Genomic DNA, 24985 nt, shown 5'->3' with positions numbered 1-24985 from the left:
AATGGAATTTCAGTTCAGAGACCTATTGGAGATGTATATTCCAGATTGAGTGACAAATCCATTGGAGTGAATGTGAATGATATTCACACCACATTGCAAGAATGCTTTATTCAGTTGCAGAGTGATATAACAGCTCACACAAAAATTCAAACGCAGCAAGCAAGATTTCTGGATAAATAGTGAAATTCAAAATAAGTATCCACAGCTACGGGAGAAAGCAAAGTTGTTTTTATTTGCATTTTCCACCTCTTATCCAGTTGAATGTGGTTTTAATCAAGCTCTTAACCTGCTATCAAAAGTTCGTCACTGTCTTAAGTTTGTATCCTGTTCAGAGTTTCATTTTTCATATACCCCTGTAACATATTTAACATATAATACCTATAATCTGTTAAAACATAAATATTGACTGTATATTAGAATAATTAGTACTGTTGACCAAAAAAAAACTTTACCAACTAACGGAGACCATGGAGGGTGGAAGTCACAGATGTTAATGAAAGTCCCAACTGGGTCACGAGCAGGTAAAGGTTGAGAACCACTGATTTAGATATTGCAGCGAGCCAAATTCTCACATGGCAGAGGATACTCACAGCAGACTTGCAGATACATCTTGCTGATCTCCCAGGCACTTGTTTACTTATATATCTTAAGTATTCATAACTTTTTGACCTATGTATGATGTTAATAAGTAAATACTAATTCAATTATTGTCACTAGTGTTAAGAAATAATTATATTTTAAATATGAGAAAACTCTTAGCGTAGATTTTAATCAAAACTTAAGTAAATGAAAATGTGAATTAATCTTTATGATGAATTATTTTAAGAAAAACATTAATGCACAGTTGATATACTGCTATTCCTCATCACAGCATCTAAATCCTAGACTCCTTTCCCAAAAGCACTGTGGTCGTAATTCAAGGCAGCAGCTCACCACCATCTTGTTGAAAACAGTTTCAAATCTGAAATAAAAGTTGACATAGTCAGCATCACACAATTGTTGAAGAAAAGTTTACTAAAATTTGATTCTGTGACTTAGAATATAATTCATTCTTGGAGCTGAATTGAGAGCGCTTGTGCTTTATTTGACCTGGGAATGCTTATTTTTATATATGAAAAATTATTCCTCTGCAGGCATCCATTGTAAGCCCAAAAATTTATCTGGAATAAATAGGCCAATTATAGCCATCAGTTTCACATTGACTTCAGTTTGTTTTGCTTCACTTAATGTCTTTTTAACCAGTGTTACATTGTGTTACATTTTTAGATCTTATTTCTCTTTGATTTTCATAATGATGGAGTTATTTCAAGGTATTTTAGGGCAACTACTAGTTCAGTGTATGAGCGCGTGCTATATAGATGAAGGTCTTGGAGGTTAATTCCTTGATTATACCAAATTAGTGGGGTTTATCTGTTGATAAGTTTGGTGTTAGAACTCTGGCTTTGGAATTGAAAAGGCAACTTCCCACTTTGCACCCAAGAATATTAATCTGTTTGGTAGCTTGCAAATCATGCTTCTATACATTATATTGCCAACAAATCTGGGGAAGGAGAGGGAGTCTATACTGTTGATAGAGATTTTACTTATTTAAATGTTCCCATTTCCTCTGTACATTTTTGTTTTCCTGTCTGTTGCTGAAATAATGTTTGCTCATTCTTTACTCTGCCGTCCACCAAAATAGTGATTTCAGTTTCCTGGTTCTGCTTCCTAAATGTTCGCATAATTTATACTCAAATTAGGTTCTTTTAATGCTACTGAAGCTTAGCGATTTCAGAACTTGTATGGTAAATCTGGGTAACTGAAGTTGTCGTCTAATGAACTGTGATTTGCCAGTTTACCATAATTTCAGTAAGGATATAATTTCAGTAGAAGCAAGAGATGGAAAATCATGATCAGCTATTTTTGAAAGAATGCCAACTAGATGTCTCTTTAATACACCTACCCCTTTCCTGTGTGTTTATCTTTTTTGTTAATCAATTCATCATTCAATATGTAGCCTTGTATAATTTAATTTTAATTCATTCTGATTAGCTATCCAGTACCATGCCTGGAAAGTGCTAAAACGTATTTGTATTCACAGCCATTTTATCACTAATTTCTTGGTTCTCAGGCCAACTATCATCGGTGTGATCATTTCTGTGTTACTTGCATCTTTCTAAACCAGTTAATGAAGTGCAAACATTCTTCTCTTCACATACTCAAGAGTATGATTTGTTTGTCTCTGCAGGAGCTGTTTCACAGGTTCTGGACAGTTTGGAGGAAATCCATGCATTAACAGATTGCAGTGAAAAGGATTTGGATTTCTTGCACAGTGTTTTCCAGGACCAACATCTCCACACACTGCTTGATGTGAGTTATTTTAAACTCTTTTGTTCAAATATGAATTTAACATTGTTTTTCAAATCCCTCTCAAAACATTGCTTAAAATATTTGAGGTGTATCCTATCCATTTATTTTTAGTGATGAAGTTCCAGTAAGGTGAGTAGTGGTACAATGTACGGATTAACCAATGTATGCCAAGGCCCATCGGCTGATTTGAATTCACTAACTAAAAGAATTGACGTAGGATGTGTTTTGTAAAAGTTTTCATGTCCTTTTAAAACTAACCTTATTTAGTTTCTCTAATGCTAAAATTTGATTTTGTTTTTATTTTTCTGTAAGAATTGCAGCTGTTTCACAAGACAAATTGCTAATTCATGAATTGGTCAATTTCAGTGAAAAAAAAGTTGTTATGTAGTGTCTTGCAGATCTTTGTGTAGTTCATTGTTGTGCTGTAAATTATGATTCCGCTGTCGTGCAGTCCCACCCACTACAGTACAAACCATCTGATAATCTGACTTTCAATATTGATTGCATCCAAACTGAAAGGCAGATTATTAGAGACATTTTCTCTATGCAGTGTATAATCTTCGCCTGTGACTGATTTGAAAAGAATGTCTACATCTGATAAGTTAAGGAATTGGTACTCTTTTTAATTTTACTCATTTAAACTATGCTGCATATCACCGATCACCACTGTGCTCATAAAGGCACCTGTTGGGTGTAACTCGGGCATCAGGGCTGTGGATGTTGGCTTGCGACAGGACACCAGTGTTTGTTAGTTTAGCCTTCCAGTGAATTTAGAAGAATTTGGTGAAAGAAATCTTCGATATCACCTTTCTGCTGCCATTACACAATGAAGTTTCACGTAGTTTCATTATGAGGGAATAGGTTGGAATTTTCAGAACTGGAAGTAACAGGTACACTTGAGAATTTCCATGGCAGAATAGCTGAAAAATAAAAGAACAGGCAGTATATGTGCATTTCCTGTAATGAGATAATGAAGGGTCATTCAGTCCACTGAATTTAGTTTTGTATTTATTCTTCTGCTGGGTTATATTTATTCATTACAAACTAAATTGCCTTCCTGAATGTTTGAGATATAGTAGTTATAACATGGGTTTTAAAGTACCAACCTTTGAGTATGTTCATCCATTTAATATTAACAAATCATGTTATGCTTATTTTAATGAGTTATTTCAACATTAGAATTAAACATTAATCGTTAATGAATTAAATAATTTAATGGCTTATATCGATCCATTTTAAGTTACTCCGACCTAAATCTTTAAACTGAAATGTTAACATAATTAATATATTGTAACTTGTAGTGTATTTTGTACACAAAGTTTAATCAAAGCTGGCACACCCTGATCTCCTTCCTACTTTGACTAGTTGCTTTGTTCAGTCGGTGTCTGGCCATCAGCCAGTCAAATGTGCTCTTGAATGTGTAGGCAAGAAATTCTGTATGCAATTCTGCTTTTACATAGATATTTTATTTGTGGAGAGCAGATGCAATATCTATATAAATAGATCAGAATCTTCATGCATCAATGAGTTTAGGATCCATCCTTGTTAGAAATTGGTCTTTTTTTTTCCAGGACTATTACCATGGGAATTCTGAATGCAGCTATCTCAAAATTTACAAGTGAAATTTCATTCAGGGAGGGAACAATATCATGTCTTATATCTTTGGAGCTAATTTGCACTGATACTGTAGTTAGTGCCTGATTGCGAGAACAGGAAAGCCTAGGAAGTCCAAGCTGCTCAAAGTTCTGAGACTAAGTTGCATTATTTCAAACACACACTATCTGATGATATTTACTGCTCATTGGGTGAGTTCATGCTTGAGGTAATGATATGTATGTCTGTGCACAGTGTTTTTGAATGTCAGTGTTTTATTAACTTGCTGGCATTTGTGCTCATTAGGTTTTGGCAAATCTCTTGTCTGTTGTCTAATGCTATTGTCTTGTTACCAGCACTGAGCAAATGGTAAAATTCTGGGTTTTTTTTTAAAAAACAGCTTTCTTTTAGGGTAAAGGTTAGACTGGTGTTTATGGTGCAAACTTTTGTTGTTGATTCATACTGGATCCAGTTGGGAAGAGAATTCTACACTTGTGTATAAATTTGAAATTAAAAGGTTATTAGTGATGGAGCACAACACAAGATTAGTAATGTTCTTGTACATTCCCTGGTCTTCTGTTTATTTCCTTACATTTATTCTTTGATGCTCAGTATTTTCTGAATGTGTGCCACTTTACTTGAAAGTTGAGAGTTTACTTGAGAGTGATGCCTCAAAGTTTGGATGTTAATTTCAATATAGATTTTATTATGCATTACATTGATTTGTTGAGAAATAAAGTTCTTTCTGATCCATAAGACATAGCTAGATGTATGTTTTTACAAAAATTATCTTTGTTGAGTTGATCCAGGACAGATCATTGGATTTGGGACGTTAATGGACAAAACAAGTCCAACTGTGTGGTTAAAGGCTTTACCAATAAATAACATAGGTAAATCATGTATCTAGTTTACTGGAAGAGGGAAGGTTATTATTGTGATTAACTGAAAGTGGGGAAATAAAGTTAAATCTATAATTAAAGAATATTTTCATTATTTTAAAAAAATCTTCACATTGCCAAGCCTCCAATATCCTAGTCTTCCAACACACATGCTGTCTGCTTATTAAATATTTCCTATCTCCATCAGTGCTTCGCTACATCTGCTGAAATTTTCATCTATCCTGTTATTATTTCTGTATAAATAATAATAGAATGTTCTCCAAATCAGTCTCTCAACACCAACCTTTAATAAACCTGGGCTCATGAATGTCCTGTCTGTACTGTGCTCAGGGTCCACATGGGCTTTAAAATACATGTTTATCCCTAAATGACTTTGTTCTTCTCTGTCTCTGAAACCATGTCCAGCTTTAAATTCCTCTATGATCTTTGTTTCTCCATCTCAAGCATGGTGAATAGCTGGCAATTTCAGTTAACCCTTTGCCATTCCTATCAGTCCATCTGGGTTCCCTCCCCATTTATTCACTTTTTTCATTCACCCTAATAATTACTGATGTCTTTTCTCCTCAGCCTTAAGTGGGTGACCCCTTCTTTAAACCTCTTAGATATGCCTGCCTAGGGAAACATCTTTCTTGTATTGACTCAAGGGATTCTGCACATGCTGGAAATTTTGATGAAGATAAAATCCTGATGATGGGGCTTGGTTTGAAACATTGATTTTTTTCAAGTCTCTCAATCAATGTTGCTAAACCTGCTGAGTTCTTTCAGCATTTTTTGTATGTTGCTCATCTTTCCTACATTTCAGTGTATGTTACTAATCTTTTCTGCGTTTTAGTGTACTCAGCCACGTGGCATGTGGGTGATGAGGGTGTAGTGGATACCATTGCATGAATATGGCAGTTGCTGGAGAATTGCACTAGTACTCTATGCATAAACCCTTAACCTAATGTCAACTCAGTCTTTTAAATAATGTTTTACTCTGCATTTCCCCATTTTAAGTTAAACAGCTTTATGGTAAATTTTAGCAGAATTAATAAATTAATTACTGTACTCACCAGCACATTCAGTGCCAAATCTTCAAAGATGTTGCTAGTAATCAGCTACAACTGTAAATGAGTTAAAGATGTCTTTTCACGCTTATTTTGCATAACACTTGGAACAAAACTCACTGCACTGAATTTCATAAAAGCAATCTTTCATTAAAACAATCATACTTAGCTATCAATAGACTTTTATGCATAGCTAAGCTTGGGCTAAGTTCTTTCATAAGCTAAAATTACTAAATATTGCAGTGCAACTTAATGCTGTGTGCTGGGTACACTAATGGCATTTCATCAAGTGCAAGTGAATTTCTGTAGGTGGAGGTGAAAGTTCAATATTAGAAATTTTTTTCCAGTTGCGTAAGAATTACAAATACATAAAAACATGAGTGAGTTCATTTTAATCTGCTGCACCTCAAATTTTGCACATCTGGTCATAAAATTCTGGTTAGGCTACATCTAGAGTATTGCATTTGATCCTGGTTGCCCCATTATTAGAAGGATATTGAGGCTTTGAACAGGTTGCAAAAGAAGTTTACCAGGATGAGGATATGTGCTGTAAGGAAAGATGGGATAAACTTGGATTGGTTTTCAGAATTGGTGAAGGCTGAGAGAAGACCAGAGAGAGGTTTATAAGATTATGGGAAGCATAGGCAGTGTAGATAGAGACTTTTTCCATGATAGAAATATCTCATTGGTCATTCATTTAAAGTGAGATGGGGCAAGTTCAAATTGCAGTGCAAGTTTTATTTTACACCAAGTGCTGGGTGCCAGAAACGCGCTGCCGGGGTAGCAATGAAGGCTTTTAGACAGGCACAAATCAGGCCATGGCCTCTTCTCGCTACCGCCATTGGGCAGAAGGTACAGAAGGCCTAGGATCCACTCTACCAGGTTCAGGGATAGTTACTACCCTACAACCACCATCAGCATAGATAATCTCACTCACCACTACTTTGAATTGATTCTGTAATCTATTGACACACTTTCAAGGACTCTTTACAACTCAAGTTCTCAATAATATTTTTATTTGCAGAGTTTGTCTTTTGCACTTTGGTGTTTGTCAGTGTATATATATATAGATTTTTTTGTAAAATTTATTGTAGTTCTCTTTTCATGAAATTCTATTGTATTTCTTTTTCCCCTGTAAATGCCTGCAACAAAAGTGAATACTCTCCATGTATAATAACAGCTGCCATTTAGCAATTAAACTGCAAAACCGTCTCTGCACTCTTAAGTACAGGCTTCTCCCAGGTAATAAACACATTCTGTTTTCACATCAGCTGTCCATAACTTGGAAAGTACTCAAAGGTCACTCAATATTGCGGCAAGACCTCCACACTATTGCAGTGAATGGTATCAAAAGCACATATTCCAGTCTGAAAAATAAAACAATGAAGATGGAGAAAGAGGGGGAGTTAGTTCTGGACTTCATAGGAATGAGCATGTGTATATACGCTAGGCCAGGTATGGGCAAACTACGGCCCGCGGCCCATATGCGGCCCGTTAAGCTTTTTAATCTGGCCCGCAGAACTTGATGAAATTATGTTAATAAACCTTGTTAACGTTTTTTCCCCGCAATTCTGGTGTTTTCCCAATAGATGACGCACTCTATATACATTGACCTTTGTTAAGGTGCAGCGTATTACCCCACATTTGCGCTTTACTCTTTGTTCGGCTCGACCTATTTGTGTGAACAGGCGTTCAGCGTCATGAACATCAACAAAGCCAGCCACAGATCCAAGTTAACTGACCAACACCTCAGATCCATCCTGAGAATCGCCACAACAAAACTAAATCCAGACTTTGATGCACTGGCTAAAAAGGGAGACCAACAACACTGTTCCCACTGAAATTAAAAATAAGTTTCTTCGTTGTGTTATGTAAAAAATGCATTTGAAAATATTTTTTTCCAATAAGCCTTACATGTTACATGTCATTTCTGTTAAGTGATGGACATGAGTAGTGCGCAGGTGCACGTACGTTCTCAAAATAAAAAATGCGCTCCAGATCAAATAATGCACTCCGCATACTGGCCACTGTTCTGTCTTTGTGCTGGTCGTTGTTGAGTTTTGGCACAGGGGACAATTGAATAAGAAGGAGCAGGACAAGTAGACCTGCATCTCCTACCGTTTTTGAAATAAAGACAGTCAGGAGGAGAGTGATGATGATAATATCTTGAAGGATAACAGAATTTTCAGTGCTTTAAAATAATAACTGTTACTATTAAAAAAGCTGTATTTTATTCATTTAATTTTCAGTGTTTTAAAAGTCATTTCAATAAATAGCTAAATACCATGGGACTTAAAAGATAGATATTTTGTTGTAATGCATTTGTTCATTTTCAATTGAAATTAAAGCACATGTTTTCTACATATCCCATGATATTTTATTTTCTCTTATGAGGTGTATTACCAAAACGCTACGTCCATCTGCTCCTGGTCCGGCCCCCCTGTCAAATTTTAGAAGCCTTTGTGGACCACAATTCAAAAAGTTTGCCCACCCCTGCGCTAGGCTGTGGATTTAATATTAAGGGAGCCCACTTGCATAGATGTGAGTGCATCAGTCAGGTGTTCATAACCTAGGGACAGCTTGTACATCCTTACTCAACTAGAGAGATCAGACACATTTTCAGATGCAGTCTCACCTGTGTTCTCTGTAACTAGAATAGAATGCCTTTGCTCTTGTACTCATATCCTCTTCAAGTTCAAGTATATTTATTACCAAAGAATGCATAAATTACACAGTTTGCTTGCTCACAGGTAGCCACAAAGCAAGAAACCTGATAGAACCCGATTTAAAGAAAAGAATAAAAATAAAAGATCAACACTTGATGCGCAAGAGAAAGGAAAAAAATACAAGTCATGCAAACAATTGAAGAGAACAACAGCATGCCAAACCAAAATTGAGTCCTCAGATCTGAACCCTAGAGCATCCTGGAGTAGGCCCAAATGCTCACTTCTCAGTTCATCATATTAGAGGGCACGGAGCACAGCAGCCAGGGCAGTCGTCATACCCTCAGCACCATGGAGATGACCATCACAGAGAACAAGTGAAATTAGCTCTCGGTCCGAACAACACTCTGACTTTTCAGTCTATCTGGGCCAGCACTTAAAGCAATCAATCAATCAATAGACAGTGAATGGCTACGGTGTCCTGGAGCAAGGAGTGAACATCACAGAGAGTGAGTGAAATTGGCTCTCACCTCCCATCTGGGTCAGCATTTAAATTGGCTAAACAGCGCATTGTACCTCACACTAGATCCAAGTGCCCAGCAGCATGCTCCAGGCCCAGATTTCATGGCCCAGCCCGAAGCTGGTCTCAAGCTCTTCAAGTCAATTCGGCACCCAGAGCAATCCAACCTCACACCCGGGCCAGTTATACAAGCATCAAAGTTGAGTCTCCTCTGCCCGGGCCCTGATCTCTCCTTGCAGTGCCCACAGCGATCCAACCTCACTTCCAGGCCAGCTATACAAGCATTGGAACTCCACCTGCATCATACATCCCCCAAACTTGTCTTGCCAGTGCTCGTCCCTTCACTATTTGCAGTGACAGTTGACCTCATAAAGGTATTTTTAGTGATGTTTTTAATCAGATTTCTTAGCTTTTTACCAGGAAGCTGTCATGCACATTCAGTGGCACCATCTTAACTGGAAGTATCCATTTGAAGGTCTTGTTAAATATCAATGTGCCATTTTATTACTTGTAGAGTTCTAAGATGTAAAATTGAAGTGCAAGTTCAATAAATTAATGCATTGGTTTTATTTCAACCAAAATATCAATACATGGATCATATTAACTAAAATTTGATACACCTGAATTTAAGATGGCAGCATGCATAGTCACAGTGGGTCCACAATCAAAGCTGTAATTGTTTGTCCTTTACATTTTTTTCATAATGGCAAGATGCTGTTGCATATTAGGAACATCAAGCGCTGCAGGTCTAGCGCATTAGCGTGTTGCTGAACAGCAGTGGAGCTAAACTTATTGCAGACCATGCTGCTGCCTGGTACAGGAAGGTGGCAGAGGCGGTGCACGGTCAAACAAAGGGTGCAAGTGATTGCCTTGGATGTTTTTCCTGTGTTCGCGAGACCCTCTTCGACTTTGGTAATGTAGAATTCTTCAGGTCCTGTTCACTGGTTCATTGGCAAGACCAACAGTGGAGGAGCTGCATGCCTCATTGTAGCTCAGACCAGGCCCTCATACCGTGAGGTTGCCTTTTGCAGCAGCCCAGGAGAGGAGACACCAGAGGCGGTATGGCATGGTGACGTCCATGCTTGGTTAGGGGTTGGTCCCACCTGTGGGTGTTGTCCTCCAGTGTTTGCTCGGTGGAAGATGAGCTGGATTGTGTTCATCTGCAGCTGCACTGTAACATGATGATTAGACAGCCGTGGGCCTGTTCTTGCCAACAACAGCCCATGCACCATCAATGTACAGGACATGATACTCAGGGACTTGGGTGACTGTATGTTTACTGTCATCATAATTGTATTTATTGTATGTGTTTTGTGCTGTGTATGACTATTGGTACTGTGTTTTGCAGCAGAGAAGCATTGTTGTGTTTGGCTGTATTCATTGATATTCCATGTATGGTCTGCAAATGGGACTAGCTTAGTTGACATGGACAAGTTGAGCCGAAGAACCTATTACTGTGCTGTATAACACTATAACTTCATGTTTAGTTGAACAACTGTTGCAGCTGTATTTTGCGATTCGATGAGCTTACCATCTGTTGATTTCAATAGAAATGAATATCAGCCAACAGTTTAAACAGATTTATGCTAGGGGAGTGTATTTCAAATCTGTGGTCAGAATAGTAGCAGGAACTCACTAGATCGAGTCAGACTGTAAGTTTCTCAGCTTTTTCTGATAACAGAGTGCACCAAGCTTAGGCCAATTGTCTAGTATCATGTCCATGAAGGCAAACACACCTGACCCATGTGAAAGGAACTATTGGTGTTTTCCTCAAAAAATTTCCTGAAATTAGATTCTTGGAATATCTTCAAAGTTGTTGCTGAAACAGATAAATACCATGGGTAATTAAGGTGGATCATATACCGAACTGTGAATATCTGTAAGGAAAATACCTGAATTTCTTTTTAGTTTGTACATTATTGTTGCGCCATGATTGCACAAATCCTGCCCAGGTTACAAATACTTGACGTATGTAGAGTCTGTACTTTAGAACAAGTATCTGGGATACTGGGATGGTTTTCCAACTGCTGCAGAGCTACAGACAACTGTTCTTGACACCATTTGTAACTTTGCCACTTCAGATCCAAGGAGAAAGCATTCTAATTAATACATGTACATTTTACAAATTCTGTTTAAAGATGTACCATCTGGAATAAGATAAACTCAAGATAAATTTGTTAAAATCAGATTTACTATTAAGAATGGAAAAATTAGGTTTTAAATGCTTCACCAGATTATCTGATTCTTTGGGGCAACTCTCTTCTGCAAACTTTTGTTTTACAAGAGAACTCGGTTTATGGCCACATTCCAGACTTGTGAACTGTTCATTCTACAAGTGGGTTCAGGATTAGAACTCTATCATAACCTGGGATGACCTGTGCCAAAAATGTTCTGGAAAATTTTCCTACCAACACATCCCATATTCCATTTTTGGACAAAGTTCAAAGTTAATTTTTTATTGAAGTACATGTACGTCACCATATACAACCTTGAGAATCATTGTCTTGCGGGCATAGTCAATAAATCCATAGAATAATAATCACAACAGAATCAGTGAAAGAGTGCACCCACTTCGACATTCAGCCAGTGTGCAAAAGACAACAAACTATGCAAATACAAAAGGAAATAAAAGAATATATCAAAAACATGAGATGAAGACTCATTGAAAGTGAGTCCATACATTGTGGGAACATTTCAATGATGGGGCATGTAATGTTGAGTGGTTAACCCTTTTGGTTCAAGAGTCTGATGGTTGACGGATGATCAATGTTACTGAACCTGGTAGTGTGAGTCCTGAGGCTCCTGTACCACTTTCCTGATGGCAGCAGGGAGAAGAAAACATGTCCGATTACTGATAGAAAAGAATCTGAAGAATGATTGGTAAATTATTCATTTGATCTTATGAATTCAATTGACTTCAAAATTCAAAGTAAATTTATCATCCAAGTACATATATGTCAACTTGTACAACCATGAGATCCATTTTCTTGTGGGTGTTCACTATACTTAGGAGAAATGCAATAGAATCATTGAAAGACGGCACCCAACAGGAAGGGCAAGCAACTGATGTTTAAAAGATAACAAACCATGCAAATACAGAAAGAAATAAAAACATATATTAATAAACAAATAGAAATAAATATCAACAACCTGAGAGGAAGAGTCGTTGAAAGTGAGTTTGTAGGTTATGAGAACTGTTCAGTGAAGAGATGAATGAGATTGAGTGAAGTTATCCCCTCTGGTCCAAGAGCCTGATGATTGAGGGGTACTAATTGTTCCTGAATCTGATGGTGTGTGTCCTGAGGCTCCTGTGCCTCCTTCCTGATGGCAGCAGTAAGAAGAGAGCATGTTCTGGGTGGTGGGCTCTCGATGCTGCTTTCCTGCAACAGAGCTCCATAAGATGTACTCAGTGGTGGTGGGGAGGGCTTTACCCATGATGGACTGGGCTGTATCCACTACATTTTGTAGGCTATTCCATTCAAGATATTTAGTGTTTCTATACCAAGCTGTGATGCAGGAAGTCAGTATACTCTCAACTACACATAATAATTTATCAAAGCTTTGGATGTCATGCCGAATCTTCGCAAATTTCTTTAAAAAAAAAAGTAGAGACTTCCGGTAAGATGGCGATTGTTTAGTTGCTCCAAACTTTTGCTCCATCATTCTTCCTATCTTTGCACTATATGTCTCCCTTCTTAAACCTTAGTTAGGTATTTTATTAGTTCTCTTTTACCTGCCTGTGAACACATCTATCTTATAATGGCTACCAAAAGTACTAAAACCGGGAAAAAGGAAACTTCTACGGCTTTGCCGGCTGACATTCTCGCTGTTTTGGAACAACATCGACAAGATATTTTAATGGATTTTAGAAATGAATTTAGAACTTCTTTTAACCAGCTGGATTTCAAATTGGATCAGATCAATGCTAGAGTGGATGAAGATGCTGAACATTTATCTTGCATTGACTCAACTTCTGAAGATTTAAAACGCCGTGTTCAATATCTTGAAACTCTCTGCTCCAACCTAGAGGAGAAGAATAGTAAACTTTTTTCCAAAATAGTGGATCTTGAAAACCGGAGCAGACGTTGCAATCTACGAATTCTTGGTTTGCCAGAGGCCACCGAACAGGGCTCTCCTGTGAAATTTTTTCCCGATTTTCTCTGTGAGATTTTTGGGAAAGAATTTCTTCCGACTCCACCTGAGCTTGAAAGGGTTCACAGGATGTATGTTCCCCATGCAACTCTGGGTTCCCGTCCACGCCCAGTAATTTTGTGCTTTCATCAATACCAGGTGAAAAACAGTTTGATTATGGAGGCACGCCGCAGAGGTACTTCTGCTTTTCAAAATACGGTCATTCATTTTGTGGAGGATTTTGCCCCCCAGGTTCTGAAGATGCGTGCTGAGTTTAAAGGTGTAATGAAAGTGCTTCTTGATCGCGGATTCAGACCCTCTCTCCGAAATCCAGCCGATCTTCGAATTACGTTTACTACTGGAGATTATAAGTGGTTTAAATCAGTGAAGGAGGCTGAGGCATTTGTTGGAAGTCTTCCAGCCACCCCATCTTCTTTGGAACCGGTCTGACCTTCTAAAATGGTTGATAAGTACTTCTCGAAGTAAAACTATTTCTTCCGAACTCAGACTTTACTTAATAATTCAGACATTATCTATAGAAACTCTAAGGGCTGTAGTCAATCTCTCCCTGGACTTGGTGCATTTTTTCTAAATAGATAATCTAAGTTTAATGTTTCCCTGCGGACTTTTAGATTGTATTTGTGTAATCTATTTTATTTTTGTATAACTTTATCTATAGAGATCTACAATTGACTTTAACTTGTTTTGGAGGTTTGGAGTTTTTATTGAAGGCCTCCCTGGTGGTTGATTCAGAGTTTAAGTTTTGCTTTTTTTTCTGTAAATGGTTGATAAGTACTCTCTTCGAATCTATAATTTCCCCCTTTTCTCCCTCCCTTTTTTCTTTTAATCTTTTATAATTTTTCGCGGGTAGGTTAGTTTTGGTTTTCTTCGAATTTTCTTTGTATTAAGTTTTATACTTCTGTTGAAGTTGTTCCTATTTGTAATTCTGTTTTCTAGTGCATAAATTAGTTATTATTTGCTATAGTATTTATACGGAACTTTTGTTAATGACACAGAACTGGAAGTCATACTTGGGTTAATTTTTTTGGTAGAGCTAGCTGCTTTTTTAGGTAGCCGCCTAGTTTTGGGTTGCGAGGATGGGGTGGGTTCTCCAGTTCCAACACTACTCACTGTTTCTTTTGCTTTCCTTTGTTATTCAGGACATGTCTTTGTTTTGATTCTACGGATCTATGTTTACATTTTTGCTCCCAGACTGTTATTGTACTGCTTGATTTTTTATATGCCTGCTGCCTTCTATGCACTAACAATTGATAATAGTTAATATACTTAAACTTGTGAGCTGGAATGTAAAGGGATTGAATCACCCTGTTAAAAGAAGGAAGGTCTTCTCACATATTAAACAACTCAAAGCTGACATTGCTTTCCTTCAAGAAACTCATATTCGTAGTTTTGATAATTCTCGGCTTTTGTCAGCATCTTCATTCATCCTTTGCCGCCGGGGGGGGGGGGGTCTCCATCCTTATTAACTCAAATATTCCTTTTGAACTCCATAATAAGATATCTGATACAAGTGGCCATTTTATTATTGTTTCTGGTAAATTATATAATACTAGAGTTGTACTAGCAAACCTGTATGCTCCCAATTTTGATTATGTTAATTTTTTTGAACGTTTTTTCTCCTCACTGCCAGACTTAAACTCATACTCTCCTATACTGGGTGGCGATTTCAATTGTTGGTTAGATCCTAATTTGGATCGATTGTCCTCTGTTACTAGACTACTTACTAAATCTGCCTTAGCTATTCAATCTTTTCTCTCTAATTATGGTATCTCTGATATATGGCGTTTCCTCCATCCTACTGAGAGAGATTATTCTTTTTTTTCACATGTTCACCATACCTTTACTAGAATTGACTACTTTTTACTCGATAATCAACTTATTCCATTTGTCTATTCTTGTGATTATCAGAGTATTCTGATTTCTGACCATGCCCCAATTACTCTGTCTTTAAATTTTCCTGGTCTCCCTCAGAGGAATAAACACTGTCGGTTTGACTCGACTTTATTATCGGATGATGATTTTCTAAAATTTATTAAGGATCAGATAACCTTTTATTTTAACACCCAATACATCATCTGAAATGTCATCCCAGATTGTCTGGGATGCCATGAAAGCATATTTGAGGGGTCAAATAATCTCCTATACAGCAAATCTTAATAGAAAGTCACGTGTAGATCAATTAGAACTCATTAATCAGATTAAAGAATTGGATCAACTGTATGCTCAAACTAAGAATCCTGAATTATACAAGAAGCGTATAGAACTTCAAACTAAATTTAATCTTCTGTCTACTCAATCTGTCGAACGCCAACTTCTTGAAAGTAAGAATCGCTTTTATATCCATGGTGACAAATCTGGTAAATTTCTAGTCAATCAGCTGAGGCGTTCCAAAGCCAAACAACATATTACAAAGATCCAGAAGGAGAATGGAGACTTTACATCGGATCACTTAGAAATCAGTGACGCATTTAAAAATTTTTATTCTCAACTTTATTCCTCTGAATCTCTGAATGAGAATATCTCTGTTGATCATTTTTTAAATAATCTGAATATTCTTTCGCTTTCATCTGATTTTAAAGCTAAACTTAATGCGCCTATATCATCAGAAGAAATATCTTTTGCAATTTCTGCATTATCTTCAGGGAAATCTCCTGGACCTGATGGGTTCCCCGTAGAATTTTATAAATCATTCTCTTCACTTCTTTCTCCTCAGTTATTCTCAGTATTATCTGATTCGTTTAATTACGGTAAATTGCCACCCCCTTTTAATGAGGCATCTATTATTCTTTTATTAAAAAAGGGGAAAGACCCAACAGAATGTTCCTCGTATAGGCCGGTTTCTTTGCTTAACGTTGATGTTAAAATCTTGGCCAAAGTTTTGGCTTATAGATTAGAAACTGTTATTTCCTCTATTATTTCTGAGGATCAAACTGGTTTTATTAAAAACCGTCTTCCTTTTTTTAACATTAGGTGTTTATTTAACATTTTATATTCACCTCCAACTGGGATTCCTGAATGTGTTATTTCCCTCGATGTGGAGGAAGCATTTGATTGTATAGAGTGGAACTACCTTTTTGCAGTTTTAGAAAAATTTGACCGCGGTCAAAGTTTTATCTCTTGGATCAAATTGCTGTATCTGTGTCCTACTGCCTCTGTTTTGACTAATTTTCAAAAATCCCAGTTATTTAACCTCAAATGTGGCACCCATCAGGGATGCCCTTTAAGTCCCTTTCTCTTCGATTTGCCTATAAAACCTTTGGCGATAGCATTTCGAAATTGTCCTGAATTGACTGGGATTTGGAGAGGGGGTGTTGAGCATAAAGTTTCTCTTTATGCTGATGACTTATTACTTTTTCTTTCAAATCCGTCTACATCCTTACCTCCAATGTTTTCACTTCCTGATCAGTTTAGCCAGATCTCTGGCTATAAACTTAATTTGCATAAGAGTGAACTTTTCCCAATTAATAAAGAAGCACGAGAATTAACATTCCATGATCTCCCTTTTAAAGCAGTTCATAATCAATTTACTTATCTTCGGATTACAGTCACAAGGAAGTTTAAAGATCTTTTTCGTGAAAATTTTGCCAATCTTTCATATACTATACAATTAATAAAGGGATTACAAACATACAAATTCACATTACACATGAAAGAATACATAAGCAATAATTACAATATAAATGAGTTTTCCCAAAACATAAAACCATACAGTATATGTATGAACAAGGTAAATCTAGGTATTACATAATATATAATATAGAAAAAAACACAGAAAAAAGAAAATAAAATATTATGCAAAAATAACTAAACTACTAATCTAATAGCTAATAAAGAAGGAAAAAAAGCAAAAAAGAAAAGAAAGAAAAACTAGAAAAGGAAAAAGAAGGGCTGTCTATAATATCTCACAAGAGTACATACTCATCAGTGTCATCAACTCTGATCCTCTCAACATAAATAAGATTAAAGCTGGAAAATCAAATAAGCCTGGAACAGGGTCATATTACATCATATGAAAATATTGAATAAATGGTCTCCATATCTTTTCAAATTTAATAGAAGTATCAAATACACCACTTCTAATTTTTTCTAAATTTAAACATAACATAGTTTGAGAAAACCAATGAAATACAGTGGGAGGATTAATTTCCTTCCAATTCAGCAAAATAGATCTTCTAGCCATCAGAGTGAGAAATGCAATCATTCGACAGGCGGAAGAAGATAAATGCAGTAAGTCCATCATTGGTAAACCAAAAATTGCGGTAATAGGATGGGGTTGTAAATCGATGTTTAATACCGCAGAGATAATATCAAAAATATCTTTCCAATATTTTTTCAAAAGCGGACAAGACCAAAACATATGAGTTAAAGACGCTATTTCAAATTGACATCTATCACAAATAGGCTTTATATAAGAATAAAAGTGAGCTAATTTATCCTTGGACATATGGGCCCTTTGTACAACCTTAAATTGTATTAATGAATGTTTGGCACATATAGAAGATGTATCAACTAATTGTAGAATTCTATCCCAGTTCTCAATAGGAATAATAAGATTAAGCTCTCGTTCCCAATCATTTTTTATCTTATAAAGGTGCTCTGAACGTATCTTCATAATTATATTATAAAATTTTGATATAAGCCCTTTTTGAAAAGGGTTTAATTCAAACAAACTCTCCAAAATATCTGAAGACACAAAATTTGGAAACGTAGGAAGTACAGTACTTAAAAAATGCCTAATCTGTAAATATCTAAAAAAAATTAAATCTAGGCAAATTATATTTATTAGATAATTGCTCAAAAGACATAAAACAATTGTCCAAAAATAAATCAGGAAATCTTAGTAATCCCTTAGTTTTCCAAGCCGAATAAGCTTGATCTATAATTGAAGGGTGGAAAAAGCAATTAGATACAATAGGAGTATTTAAAATGAATTGAGTCAACCCGAAATATTTCCGAAATTGAAACCATATACGTAAAGTATGTTTAACTATCGGGTTGTCAATTCGTTTCGGCAATTTAGAAAGAGCAAAAGGGAGAGAAGTCCCTAAAATAGAAACCAGAGCATAACCTGGGACCGATTTAATTTCCAAACTCACCCAATGAGGGCCTTGTAGCGGTGTGCTACAAACAGCGCTTAAATTACGACACGGAGTCGGTAACTGCAGTCGAAGGAAAAACTTTATTCGAAAACTTCAGCCTCACTTTTAAGCCTCTGTCAACCGGCCCCCCATGGCGAAGAGGCTCCAAAGCTCTGTGCTCGCAAACCCCCGTAGGCTATCTAATTGTGAGTCGGTTCGCATACGCTAGGAAATGAGCCGCCACATAACCCCCCCCCAGAACCGGCGATACACCCCCCAATGTCCACAGCCTGGGCCAGAACCTGCTTGGGAGGTCGGCCTCTGCGCCGAGGCGCCGGAAACTCGGCCGGTTGCGCCAGGTCCACATGGGCCGGCTTGAGGCGGTCCACCGTGAAAACCTCCTCCTTCCCCCCAACGTCCAGCACGAACGTGGACCCGTTGTTCCGGAGCACCGTAAACGGCCCCTCGTATGGCCGCTGCAGCGGTGGCCGATGCCCGCCCCTTCGTACAAACACAAACTTACAGTTCCGTAGGTCTTTGGGTACGCAGGTCGGGTGCCGCCCATGCTGTGAAGTGGGTATGGGGGCCAGGTTACCGAGCCTCTCGCGAAGTCTGCCCAGGACTGCAGCGGGTTCTTCCTCTTGCCCCCTCGGGGCTGGTAGGAACTCCCCGGGGACGGCCAGGGGCGCGCCGTATACCAACTCGGCCGACGAGGCGTGCAGGTCGTCCTTGGGCGCTGTGCGGATGCCGAGAAGGACCCAGGGAAGCTCGTCCGCCCAGTTGGCTCCTCGCAGGCGGGCCATGAGGGCCGACTTCAGGTGACGGTGGAAACGCTCCACTAGCCCGTTCGACTGTGGGTGGTAGGCAGTGGTGTGGTGCAGCTGAGTCCCCAAAAGGCTGGCCATAGCTGACCACAGGCTGGAGGTGAACTGGGCGCCTCTGTCGGAGGTAATGTGGGCTGGTACACCAAAGCGGGATATCCAGGTGGCGATCAGGGCTCGGGCGCAAGATTCGGAGGTGGTGTCGGTGAGCGGGACCGCCTCTGGCCATCTTGTGAACCGGTCCACGATAGTCAGGAGGTAACGCGCTCCGCGCGACACTGGCAGGGGGCCCACGATATCCACATGAATGTGGTCGAAACGCCGGTGGGTGGGATGGAACTGCTGCGGTGGGGCTTTGGTGTGCCGCTGAACCTTGGCCGTCTGGCAGTGCATGCACGTCCTGGCCCATTCACTGACCTGTTTGCGGAGTCCGTGCCAAACGAACCTGCTGGAAACCATCCGGACAGTTGTCCGGATGGAGGGATGCGCCAAGTTATGAATGGAGTCGAAAACCCGTCGCCGCCAGGCTGCGGGGACGACCGGACGGGGCTGGTTGGTGGCGACGTCACAGAGTAGGGTCCTCTCACCTGGGCCCACGGGGAAGTCCTGGAGCTGCAAACCAGAGACTGCAGTCCTGTAACTCGGAATCTCCTCATCTACCTGCTGTGCCTCTGCCAGTGCCTCAAAGTCTACCCCTTGGGAAAGGGCATGAACGGTAGGGCGAGAGAGCGCATCCGCCACGACATTGTCCTTACCCGAGACGTGCCGGACATCCGTTGTGTATTCAGAGATGTAGGACAGGTGGCGTTGCTGGCGGGATGACCAGGGGTCGGATGCTTTCGTAAACGCAAAGGTAAGCGGTTTGTGGTCCGTGAACGCGGTGAAGGGCCGACCTTCTAGGAAGTACCTGAAATGCCGGATTGCCAGGTAGAGCGCCAACAGTTCCCGGTCAAAAGCACTGTACTTGAGCTCGGGTGGCCGCAGGTGTTTGCTGAAAAACGCCAGGGGTTGCCAGCGACCTGCGATGAGCTGCTCCAGCACCCCACCGACTGCCGTGTTTGATGCGTCCACTGTGAGGGCGGTAGGGGTGTCCATTCTGGGATGTACTAGCATTGCGGCGTCAGCCAAAGCTTCCTTCGTTTGAACGAAAGCGGCGGCGGACTCCTCGTCCCAGGTAATGTCCTTGCTCGGACCCGACATCAGGGCGAACAGGGGGCGCATGATCCGGGCAGCTGAAGGGAGGAAGCGGCGGTAGAAATTGACCATACCTACGAATTCCTGAAGGCCTTTGACCGTGGTGGGTCGGGGGAAGTGGCGGACCGCATCTACCTTAGCGGGCAGAGGGGTTGCCCCGTCTTTAGTAATCCTGTGGCCCAGGAAGTCAATGGTATCAAGTCCGAACTGGCATTTGGCAGGGTTAATTGTAAGACCGTACTCACTCAGTCGGGCGCAGAGTTGACGGAGGTGGGACAGATGCTCCTGACGACTGCCGCTGGCTATGAGGATGTCATCCAAATAGATGAACGCGAAGTCCAGGTCCCGTCCCACCGCGTCCATTAACCGCTGGAACGTCTGTGCGGCATTCTTCAGGCCGAACGGCATGCGGAGGAACTCGAAGAGGCCAAACGGGGTGATGAGAGCCGTCTTGGGGACGTCGTCAGGATGCATCGGGATTTGATGGTACCCTCGGACAAGGTCGACCTTGGAGAAGATCCGGGCGCCGTGCAGGTTTGCCGCAAAGTCCTGAATGTGCGGCACAGGGTAGCGGTCCGGTGTGGTAGCCTCGTTCAGCCTGCGGTAGTCGCCGCACGGTCTCCAGCCCCCCGTCGCTTTGGGCACCATGTGCAGGGGGGAAGCCCAGGGGCTGTCGGACCGCCGGATGATCCCCAATTCCTCCATTCTCTGGAACTCCTCCTTCGCCAGTCGGAGCTTGTCCGGGGGAAGCCGCCGAGCACGGGCATGGAGGGGTGGTCCCTGTGTCGGGATGTGGTGCTGTACGCCATGCCTGGGCATGGCTGCTGTGAACTGCGGTGCCAGAACCGATGGGAACTCCGCCAGGACCCTGGTGAAGTCGTTGTCGGACAGCGTGATGGAGCCGAGGTGAGGGGCTGGCAACTGGGCCGCGCCCAGGGAGAACGTCTGAAAGGTCTCGGCGTGTACCAGTCTCTTCCTGGGCAGGTCAACCAGCAGGCTGTGAGCTCGCAAAAAATCCGCACCCAGAAGCGGTTGGGCTACGGCGGCCAGTGTGAAGTCCCACGTGAACTGGCTGGGGCCGAACTGTAGCTGCACCTGACGGGTGCCATAGGTCCTTACTGTGCTGCCATTCACGGCCCTCAGGGGGGGACCCGGTGCCCTGCTGCGAGTGTCGTAACTTGTCGGAGGTAAAACGCTGACCTCAGCCCCAGTATCGACTAAAAAGCGGCGTCCCGACCTGCTATCCCACACATACAGGAGGCTATCCCGATGGCCAGCCGCCGTAGCCATCAGCGGCGGCTGGCCCTGGCGTTTCCCGGGAACTTGCAGGGCGGGCGGCAACGGCGGGCTTCTGCGCCCCACCGCTGGTGGTAGAAGCACCAGTGGTCATTGGGCCGGGGGTTAGTGGGCTCTGCGGCCGGGCCTGGACTGGTTTGCTGCCGGGAGCGTGGCTGGGTGATCTGTGCGATGGACGCCCCGCTCACCTTTTTGGCGTTCCACAGCAAGTCCGCCCGGGCTGCCACCTTCCGGGGGTCACTGAAATCCGCGTCGGACAGCAGCAGGCGGATGTCCTCGGGCAGCTGCTCCAGGAATGCCTGCTCAAACATGAGGCCTGTGTGTCCCTCGGCCAGAGACAACATCTCGTTCATTAAAGCCGATGGAGGTCTGTCGCCCAAGCCATCCAGGTGCAGTAAACGGGCAGCCCGCTCGCGCCGTGAGAGTCCGAAAATCCTGAGGAGCAGGGCTTTGAATTCCGTGTACTTGCCGTCTGCCGGGGGCGACTGTACGAACTCCGCGACCTGGGCCGCTGTGTCCTGGTCGAGGGAGCCCACCACGTAGTAGTAGCGGGTGTCTTCTGAGGTGATCCGGCGAACGTGGAATTGGGCTTCGGCTTGCTGGAACCATAGGTCCGGGCGCTGTGTCCAGAAACCCGGCAGTTTCAACGAAACCGCATGAACAGAGGCGGCGTCGGTCATTTCTGGTCCAAAAATCGTTTGGACCGTCGGGGTCACCAATTGTAGCGGTGTGCTACAAACAGCGCTAAAATTACGACACGGAGTCGGTAACTGCAGTCGAAGGAAAAACTTTATTCGAAAACTTCAGCCTCACTTTTAAGCCTCTGTCAACCGGCCCCCCATGGCGAAGAGGCTCCAAAGCTCTGTGCTCGCAAACCCCCGTAGGCTATCTAATTGTGAGTCGGTTCGCATACGCTAGGAAATGAGCCGCCACAGCCTGAAGATCCATCCCAATCTTTCAACCAACATAACAAATATCTAATATCAACTGCTCAATAATAAAATCTGAAATTAGGTAATGCTAACCCACCTTCCTTCTTTGTCTTCTGTAAATGTATTTTACCTAACCTGGGATTTTTATTCTGCCATATATATGAGGAAATTTTTGAATCAACATTAGTAAAAAAAGACTTCGGAATAAAAATTGGTACCGCTTGAAAAATATATAAAAACTTAGGTAAAATAACCATCTTAATAGCATTAATCCTGCCTATCAGAGATAAAGATAATGGTGACCACTTAGTAAACAAACCTTTAATATGATCAATTAAGGGTAAAAAATTAAACCTAAGTAATTCTTTATGATTTTTTGTGATTTTAATCCCTAAGTAAATAAAAGAGTCATTAACGAATTTAAAAGGTAAATTTCTATAAATTGGGACCTGTCTATTCAAAGGAAACAATTCACTCTTATTAAGATTTAACTTATACCCAGAAAACTCACTAAATTGAGCCAACAATGATAGAACTGCTGGAATAGATTTCTCAGGGTTAGAAATGAATAATAATAAATCATCTGCATACAAAGATAACTTATGAATATCTGTCCCACGATAATGCCCGAAATATCTTGTGATTCTCTGATGGCAATTGCCAAGGGTTCTAAAGCAATGTTAAATAGTAATGGGCTAAGAGGACAGCCTTGTCTAGTGCCCCAAAATAAACGAAAAAAGGGAGATCTTTGATTATTAGTAAACACTGAGGCTACTGGAGTGTGATAAATCAGTTTAATCCAAGAAATGAATGTCGGACTAAAATTAAACTTCTCCAACACTTTAAATAAGTAAGGCCACTCAACTCTTATCAAATGCTTTCTCCGCATCTAATGAAATAACACATTCTGAAGAGCTATGTGAAGGAGTGTAGACAATATTCAGTAATCTCCTAACATTGAAAAAAGAATAGCGATTTTTAATAAAACCGGTTTGATCTTCTGAAATAATTTGGGGTAAAACCTTCTCCAGCCTGGATGCCAGTAACTTGGAAAAGATCTTGGAGTCTACATTCAATAAAGATATTGGTCTATAGGATGCACAGTCAGTAGGGCCTTTATCTTTCTTCAGTATTAAAGAACTAGAAGCTCTATAAAAAGATTGTGGCAAATTCCCCAATCTAATTGCTTCCTCAAAAACCCTGCATAACCAAGGAGAAAGAGTAGCGGAAAAACATTTTAAAAATTCTACTGTATACCCATCTGGACCTGGTGCTTTCCCAGAATTCATTGAGGAAATAACCCCTTTGATTTCTGCGTCCGTAATAGAAGTATCCAATATTGGAAGATCATCGGATGATAATTTTGGAAAATTCAATTTCCCAAGAAAATCACACATGGCCGATCCTGTGGGAATTCAGATTGATACAGGGAGGTATAAAAGTCTTGAAATGACTTACTTATCTCATCATGGTTAACTGTCAAATCCCCATTCTGCTGACGAATCTTAGTGATTTGACGATTAACCAAAGCACTCTTCAACTGACTAGCTAACAGTTTACCTGATATATCACTATGTATATAAAAATCAGATCTGGTTTTCATTAATTGATTTTCAATCGGAGATGTAAGTAATAAACTTATGTTCCGTTTGAAGTTCAACCCTTTGTTTGTAAAGCTCCTTACTAGGAGTGATCGAATTTTTCTTGTCAATCTCTTTAATTTTATCGACCAATGAAAGAGTTTCCTTCTTAATGCGTTTTCTCAAACCAACTGAGTAAGAGATAATCTGTCCACGTATTTACGCTTTAAAAGTGTCTCAAAGTGTTCTGCAAGAAATATCATCCGTGGAATTGGTTGAAAAGAAAAAATCGATCTGTTCCTTCATAAATTTAACAAAGTCCAGATCTTGCAGTAAAGTAGAGTCAAATCGCCATTGTCTAACATTAGAAACTGTATCCGTAAATTTAATAGAAAGTTTTAATGGAGCATGGTCAGAGATAGCTATAATATCAATTACAGCCAATTACCAATGGAATAAAACAAGAGTCAATAAAAAAATAATCAATTCACGAATAAGAATAATAAACATGTGAGAAAAAAGAAAACTCTTTATCGTTAGGATACTGAAATCTCCAAATATCAAAAACTCCATTATCAGACAAAAAGGAGTTAATACAAGTGGCTGACTTATTGGGTAAAGTCTGAATAGATAAAGATTTATCCATCAAAGGATTTAAACAACAATTAAAGTCACCACCCATTATTAATTTATATTCATCTAGATTAGGTAAAAAAGTAAATAAGGACTTAAAAAAATCAGGACAGTCCACATTTGGAGCATAAACATTAACCATAGCAACCTTTTTATTACAAAGTAAACCCGTAATTAACAAAAATCTACCATTCAGATCCGAAAAGATATCGTGTTGAACAAATGCAAT

At 40.3% G+C, this 24985-nt stretch overlaps 1 protein-coding gene across 4 annotated transcripts in view; it reads left to right on the top strand.

Moving 5' to 3' along the window:
* Positions 1-24985, top strand: part of caska (calcium/calmodulin-dependent serine protein kinase a) — a 411874-nt gene that overhangs the window by 281474 nt on the left and 105415 nt on the right. For all 4 annotated transcript variants that reach the window (XM_059968272.1, XM_059968271.1, XM_059968270.1 and 1 more), the window contains exon 11: positions 2228-2349. In XM_059968272.1, coding sequence (XP_059824255.1) covers positions 2228-2349 — 122 coding nt within the window. The remainder of the gene's footprint in view (positions 1-2227; positions 2350-24985) is intronic.

This window comes from Hypanus sabinus, chromosome 4 (genome assembly GCF_030144855.1).
Source record: "Hypanus sabinus isolate sHypSab1 chromosome 4, sHypSab1.hap1, whole genome shotgun sequence".
NCBI classification, from domain to species: domain Eukaryota; kingdom Metazoa; phylum Chordata; class Chondrichthyes; order Myliobatiformes; family Dasyatidae; genus Hypanus; species Hypanus sabinus.
This window is presented reverse-complemented; position numbering and strand designations above follow the sequence as displayed.